Source organism: Triplophysa rosa, linkage group LG18 (genome assembly GCF_024868665.1).
Source record: "Triplophysa rosa linkage group LG18, Trosa_1v2, whole genome shotgun sequence".
Classification (NCBI taxonomy): Eukaryota; Metazoa; Chordata; class Actinopteri; order Cypriniformes; family Nemacheilidae; genus Triplophysa; species Triplophysa rosa.
Genome location: NC_079907.1, coordinates 893872 through 901798, shown reverse-complemented (window position 1 = coordinate 901798; position 7927 = coordinate 893872). Strand labels below are relative to the sequence as shown.

Sequence of the window (7927 nt, the reverse complement as noted above, 5' to 3'; positions counted from 1 at the left end):
TCTCTCTCTCTCTCTCTCTCTCTCTCTCTCTCTCTCTCTCTCTCTCACTCTCATTTTTAATGGCCACTCGCACACACGACCGTCCCGCTTCAAAACCTTCCAACCCAGGTCTGATTCTCCTCGGCTCTTTCTGTCCTGCTGTCTGATTTATGCGTGGTCATGCTTTGACACATCTGTTTCCATGGCAATGAGTGGCGTTCGGCCTCATCTGACCAGCAGGGGGAGCAGACGCTTGAGCTCGTCATCTGACACAACAACAAACTGACATAATCACAGAAAAACAACCGATGAGAATCTAGAACTGATTTATATTTCAAATAAAAAAAACGTCTCATTTGCGTCTCAGATATTTCTCCTTAGAAATACGTCAGAAATGTCTCATGAGAACAGTGTGTCAAACTGAGCTCAGATGTGTCTCAATAATCTCAATATCAACTCACACATTTCTCATCACATTGACTCGAATCCAGATGATTTCACCTCTCCAATCACCTCCAGACTCTTCGTGTGTCTCAGCAATCACACTCTCACTTGTTTCTATAAAATCTACAGTCAAATATTGCTAATCCAACAATCGCGGTGATGTATGCTAGTTTTGTGTCTTGTTTGAGATGTAATCTGTGTGTGTGAAACAGAAAGCCACTTTGATTTCTAATCGCTGTTGGTTATCTAAGACACGCGTGTGTATGTGACAAGCGCGGAAGAGGATCTGATGTGAGCCGCTGTCACACGGCCGAGTCAAAGCTAGAGTAACATCAGAGGTCAGAGGTCATTTCATTAACTCTCTAGTGAAGATTGATTTCCGCTACACACATGAACACGGTCATGACAGCATTATAAGTAACCGTAAAAGATCATTAGAAAAGAACACATTATGTGTCTCTTATCACAATAATATGTGTTAACGTCACTTTCTTTTCCTCAGGAAGTGACATCATGTTTTTGCGCAAACATCAGAGGTGCTAGTGTGTGTGAGTAATAATATGAGCTGATGATGAGCCCGTCAGAGGTCAGCACTATGGAAACCCTCAAAGTGTGTAAGTGAGATGAAACGCTTGACAACTTAACACTTGAGAACAACACATCTGTGTCACACTTTCATGCAAACTACACACAAACAAACACAAAGACATGCACATATAAACACAGACACGCATACAGAAAAACACACACAAAGACACTCACATACACACGCATTCAGACACACACACACACACATGTTGGGTTTCCATGTTTTATGGGGACATTCATAGACACAATGGTTTTTATACTGTAGAAACTGTATCTCATATTCCCTACCCCTAACCCTAACAATCACACACAACTGTCTGCTCTTTTACATTTTCACAAAAGTTCATTCTCTATGATTTATAAGCTTGTTTCCTCATGGGGACCAAAACATGTCCCCACAAGGACAAGGGTTTTGGATATTGCCATCTTTGTGGGGACATTTTGTCCCCATACCGTAGGGTTTACCCTTCCCACACACTCACACGCACACAAACACACACACACACACACGCACGCACACACACACACACACACACACACACACACACACACACACACAGAATATCATAGATCAGTAGCTTGTTTCAAAAATAAACCTTCAGCACAAATCTCTCCATCATGTAAACGTGTGTTGTGCGTTTGTGTCAGTTTAAGCAGATTGTGAGAAGATCAGCGTGTGCGTGCGTGACCGGACTGTAAGCTGTTCTTTAACTAATAAAGGTTGAGCTCATTAACTCCACAATGATGACGGGCAGCAGATGTTTCACACGCCTCTCTGTCGTAAATGTCAGCGAGTTTAATGGGCTGAATAAAGCAGATACAGACACACAGCGGGGAACCTCAACCTCCTCTTACCTCTCATCATCTGCCAACAAGAGATGGAGGAGAGACCCAGAGAGAGGGGTGTTTACAGCAGGTTAGTGAATTATTTAACATCATCATCATCCTCACATTCAGTAAATGAGAGAAATGTCATGGGTCTTCTGTTGAAGTGTGATGGAGACCATTAGCAAATGCTGGTGTCAGTTATAGTTATGAATTATTAATGACACAGAAGATCATCGCCATCATCATCATCATCTTCTTATCAGTAATATTCATTTCAATGTCATGCTCGCAAACATTTTTTATGTTTGGATCATATGTATAAACTACACTTCTGTGGATAATCTGACATTACATATCGCACGGAATAAAATTTTAGGATATAAAAATCCAAGACATTTTACAACAATATATCTTGGAAATATTGCACATATTGTGCTGAGAGAAGATGCGTATCTTGTTAATACGGTATATTAAGAGTTGCATGTAAGAAAAATATGACCAGGCATTGATATAAGCAGGACATTACTTGGTGTGTAAAAAATATATATATTTTTTAAAATTAAATTATTTATTTTAATTATTTTATTATTTATCAAACGTCGTGCCGCCTCAGACTCTCGCCAAAATTATGTCGGGTGTCTTTGCAAGAAATGCTGCGTGCACTTAAAGGTGGGGTGTCCGATTTCTCTTAGCCGTTGTTGATGTTCAAATCACCAAAACAGACACACCCCTACCCCCATCTGTCGCTTTGGTCAGCGCTCGGCTCCACTAATGTCCGTCCTGTGCACTGTGCACCTTACTGCTGATTGGCTACAAGGTTGTTTTGGTACTCGGCCCGACTCAGTCGTCTAAAGCGTAAAGCGTAATTTATGGTTCTGCGTAGGAGCCTACGCAGAGCCGCGTACCCTGTGCGTACCCTACGCCGTAGCCTGACGCGCACCTCTCCAAAAATGTAACAACGCGACAACTCAACGCGGACCCTACGCTGACCCTACGCGGACCGCAAGCGCTGTGATTGGTCGGTTTGGCAGCATCGTACTTCCTTCTACGCATTTCTGGCGTCTTCTTCTCTGGCGTCTTCTTCCGGCAAGTTCAGAGTCCACAAAAGAACAACATGGCGAGCATCGACATCTCTGGTTTCTAGCTTTTTGTTTAAGTGATTTAATTAAAAGTAACTGTTTTTCTACTTCAATCAGCTCCAACTCCGTTAAGATGCGATCAGCTTCCATCGCTTGCAAACACTAGCATACACACAAAACATCGGCGAAGAAGAGCAACCCGGGAAAACACAAAGAGCCAACTAGCGTTTCGGCGGTGTAATTGCAGTACGATGCATACTCTCAACGCAGAACCATAAATGTTCACGACGGCGTCGTCTACGTACGTAGGCTACGCCGTAGGTTACGGCGTAGGTCCTACGCACGACTATAACTTAAGCTTAATTCGGAAATCAGTTACCCCGCCTTTAACAGACTGTCGTTTGTAACTGCAGTTGCAACATTACGCCACAGTGGAGGCGCTGTTTCGTTATCAGCACACTGAGGCGCTAAAAAGAGTTGCAGAACAAGAGCCAGCCTGTGTTTCACGGCTCTCACTAAATCCTTGGTGTTTCGAGTCTGACGTCATCACGCAACAGTGCGCAACAGTGTTTTTTAGGCGATTTTAACAATCAAAGGTAGTTTAGATGGTTAGAGTAAGGTTAGGGTTAGGGTAAAGGTTTCGTAAGACTTGAAACACCAAGGATTTAGTCAAAACCAACAAGCCACGCCCACGGATCTGACTCGAAACACTAAGGATTTAGTGAGAGCCGTGTTTTCATGGCTGTTTGTTTTGCATCCAAGTCCGTTTCATTTCTTGAAATGTCTTAAATTAACATGACGTACATCATTGTAATGTCTTTAGCTGTGCAGTTGGGCCGTTGAATCAGCGTATACTGTACACAGCGAGTTCGCCAGTATGAACTCTCATTGCGTTTAGAACGACTCGCACACGAATGACTCATTTGAACCGATTCATATAAACTATTGAACTTTTCAGTCACTAGCGAATATAAGAGATCATTGAATCATTTAAAGTGAACCACAGAGAATGAAAGATGTGAATGAGCTTTGCTCATTTAGAAAGACTGGTTTATTCAGTTGGCTATTGTGGGCCGAAAAGTTGGTTGAAAATGATAAAAAAAATTATTTGATAAAAAAAAGTTTGTTTGATTGAATAAAAGTGATGTATTATATAACTTAATAATTGTCATTTTCATATAATTTTATTAGAACTTTTAATATGTCAAAGTCACTTTGGTTAAGCCACCTACGGTAGGCCTACGTGTGTGTGTGTGTACAAGATCAGGATGACACCACCTCCGCCTCATTTTGAGCCAGGAAAAACCCCGTTAAAACATGTATTCTGAAAAAATGAAGTGAACAAACTAATCCCACAGAATAATGATGTTAATTCTGGAGTCATCTGAGGCTCACAAACATCCCAATAATAACAGCTTTAGCCAGACATCATATAACCTGTAAAGTGCATGAAATATCAAATGATTGTCTTAGAAGCTAGCTGTACATACTGTGTGTTCATATTGTGGGTATTAATGTCCCAACACATTAAAACTAGGGATGCACAATAAATTATCATCCATATCGGTACATAATAAACTTTAGGCCAATTTATTATAGCTGATAAATCATTTCCTCTGGTTAAACTTCTTCAGCTGCACGCTGCTCACAGTTGAAATACAGTACAGTACTGACTTTCTGTCGTGATCATTCACTTACTGCTGTTACCAAAACATTGTTGATGTAGTATGTAAATATTTATGAAAGTGTAAATTATAGGAACCTGTCTTGACACCTGTTCGACACGTGGCTATTACGTAAGAACATTTTTCTGGGTTGCTCTGGAAGAACATCTATAATTTGTTTATTAAATAAAAAATATCCCAGAAAAGTTGGAAGGTTAAAGAAGCGTTAACTAGCATAAAGTAGGCTTGGTACATGATTTTCAGGGGGGCAAAGAGAACTAATGGTGACCTTGTTTTCTGCAGTCAATGTTTTCAAATAAAAGCAGTTGTCCACTTTTTGCCTTTTGTTTCAGTCTTAGGGAATTTTATATTAATATTTAGATTCTGTATATCGGCCAATGTATCGGTTATAGACTTCCAATGTTAAAGAATTATCGGTTATCGGAAAAAAATTACATCTACGTGTGTATACAGTATAAACACAAAACTCACAAACAACGAGATGACATAAAAATAAAAGACAGTTCCAGAACAACTCACTGAATCTAGATCAGATCAGACTCTGTCCAATATAGATCTCTCACCTGTGTGTGTTTGTGCGCGCACGCGCGCGTGTGTTTCAGTGTGTGTGTGTGTGTGCGCTCCTGAAACAGGACAGTGAGTTTGTCCCTGCAGAGACGTAACTAGAGCAGCCACATCTCTTTCTAAATCTCATACAAACATCTCCAGGTCAAATTTCACCTCGAAATCAAGAGATTTAAAAAATATACATGAAAATATGAACGTGCATTTGAATATTATTTAAATATGATTTCCCATCAAATTCCCCCCAATTGATATTTATTTATTTAAATTGATTGTGGGGATGAGAAATGACATAAAAAGGCACCTTGACAATCTTGATTTCTGACATTACATCACATCCCACTACAATATATTACAGTTACATCTAAACAGGCACTCTGTATCAGTCCAGGTCCATTCAACATCACTTTCACCTGAGCACAGACCACAACCATCTCTCAAACTCCAGACAATGGGTTTTTAATGGGTTTTTGGTAAATCGCCTGAAATGAGGTCTGTGGTAAACAAAACCTCTAAATATCTTCACGTTTTATTCTATGACATAAAATTCAATTCAATTCAATTCAATTTTATTTATATAGCGCTTTTCACAATGTGCATTGTTCCAAAGCAGCTTTACAGGAGCAAATAAGAAAAACACAGAAAGGTAAAACACAGCACAGTGCATGGTGTTTATAGACCAAGCAAGATCATTATAATAAATAATATCTAATAAATAAGTGAATAAATAAATGCAGTCTCCCGGTGAGCAAGCCAACACTGCACTGCTCTGCTGTGGCGAGGAACCCAAACTCCAATGCTGAATAATGGAGAAAAAATAAAAAAATAAAAAATAAAACACACCACATAACCCCCTTGTGATTTTTTAAAGCCTTATTGTGTCTTAAAAACGGCGGATGCTAACAAGATGCTAAAAGCGACTACTTCCTTATGTTTTTCTTTTATAAAAAATACATTTAAAAGAATTACGGATCAGCCCCAAAATGTCATAAGTCAAAGTCCCAAGGGTCACCAAGTGTTGTATCAAGTTTGGTCTTGATCCAGCAAATTTGGACGTGTCCGAGTTTTTTAGCTGCACTATTACAAAAATCCAGTAGGGGGCCCTTATGCTTTCCATTGGTTTTAACACTTGATCTGAAATTTGACCACAATACAAGAGCACAGAAACAATATAAGAACAACAAATTTGTATGAAACTATACTGTGATACGTGAAAGGAAATATTTTTTTTTAAAGAAACAATTGCTCTTCCTACATACATTATTCTATAAAACGGTGATGAAATATGTTTTCTAGAGACTTACACCGTGTCTACACCGGACGCGACGCGACATGACAACCTGCTTGTTCGGATCGCGCTGCATCCGGTGTGGACAAATTGTAAAATTATAATGTGTTCTAATGCGTTTCTAATATCTTTTGTCGTGTCGCGTCGTGCCGGTCGCGTCCGGTGTAGACATGGTGTTAGACCTTTCCAATGATATAATGTTTGTTACAATAAGATAAGAATTCACATGCAAAAAGTAAATCTGTTAAGTTAAGGGGCTAAACATATCAAATCGAATTTGGATGAAGAATCGTTATTAAAAATCGAAAAATCGTGAATCGGTTTTTAATTGAATCATGACTCCATATCCAAGAATCGATATGAATCGAATCATGAGGTGCCAAGAGATTCCCACCCCTATATAACATGATGTAAACGTGCCCATCAGATTACTTTAACTACAATTTCCAGACATCCCATTTGATTTTCTAATACTTTCTTATCAATATACAGGTCAAAACACACCCACTCGCCCAGGACTCCCACACGTGCACACACTTCCATTCACACTTCTATAATGAGCTCTTAGACAGAACTAAACATTTTGTGTTCCCCGTCACATCTTTCAACAGCTCATGTTTCCATTTCTACTGAAATCAAAGGCTTTTGTGAAACATCTTACAGCAGCACGTTTAGTGTAGACAAACCAACTCTGTCAATTCACAACAAACAAAGTTCTCACCCCAGCCAACACACACACACACCTACTGAAACTAACACACTGACCCACACCATAACAGCCGTGTTTCGTGTGTGATATCGGAACATTTCAGACCAAGATTTCACTGCGAGCGACCAAACTTTACATTTAGTCTACATCTCACTTTACTCTGTTGCATGATGACTTCTAGAAAATGAAAAAATCTTAAAGTTCTCAATAAAAGTTACTATGCACACACGGACGCATGCACACACACACACACACACACACACACACGCACGCACGCGCACGCACACGCACGCACGCACGCACGCACGCACGCACGCACGCACGCACACACACACACACTTTTAAACACATTTCGAAGACAGAATTGAAAAAATACTGAATCAAATTAATGATGTATGTGAATTCTGTAGCATATGTGACAGATGACCGCTGATGATGAGAATGATACATCAACTACAGTCATTAAACCAGCTTTAAGCGCATGAATTAATAAAACCTTTTCCAGAAATATCCCTCGACATCTCTCAGAGAAAGAAGATAAAGAGGAAGAGGAAACGCATCATCGCTGTGAACCCTCATAGCTTCTGTCACAACTAATACACCTTTAATGAAAGAGATTCAATTACACCTGAGCTCAGGGGTCACATTATCACACATAACTCTCTCTCTCTCTCTCTCTCTCTCTCTCTCTCGCTCTCTCTCTCTCTCTTTCTCTCTCTCTCTCTCTCTCTCTCTCTCTCTCTCTCTCTCTCTCTCTCTCTCT

General features: G+C 39.9%; 1 protein-coding gene across 1 annotated transcript in view; it reads right to left on the bottom strand.

Moving 5' to 3' along the window:
• The window catches only part of LOC130569511 (calcium-activated potassium channel subunit alpha-1), a 57030-nt gene that overhangs the window by 18830 nt on the left and 30273 nt on the right, over positions 1 to 7927 (bottom strand). The window contains exon 3 of the mRNA XM_057359208.1: positions 105 to 245. Coding sequence (XP_057215191.1) covers positions 105 to 245 — 141 coding nt within the window. The remainder of the gene's footprint in view (positions 1 to 104; positions 246 to 7927) is intronic.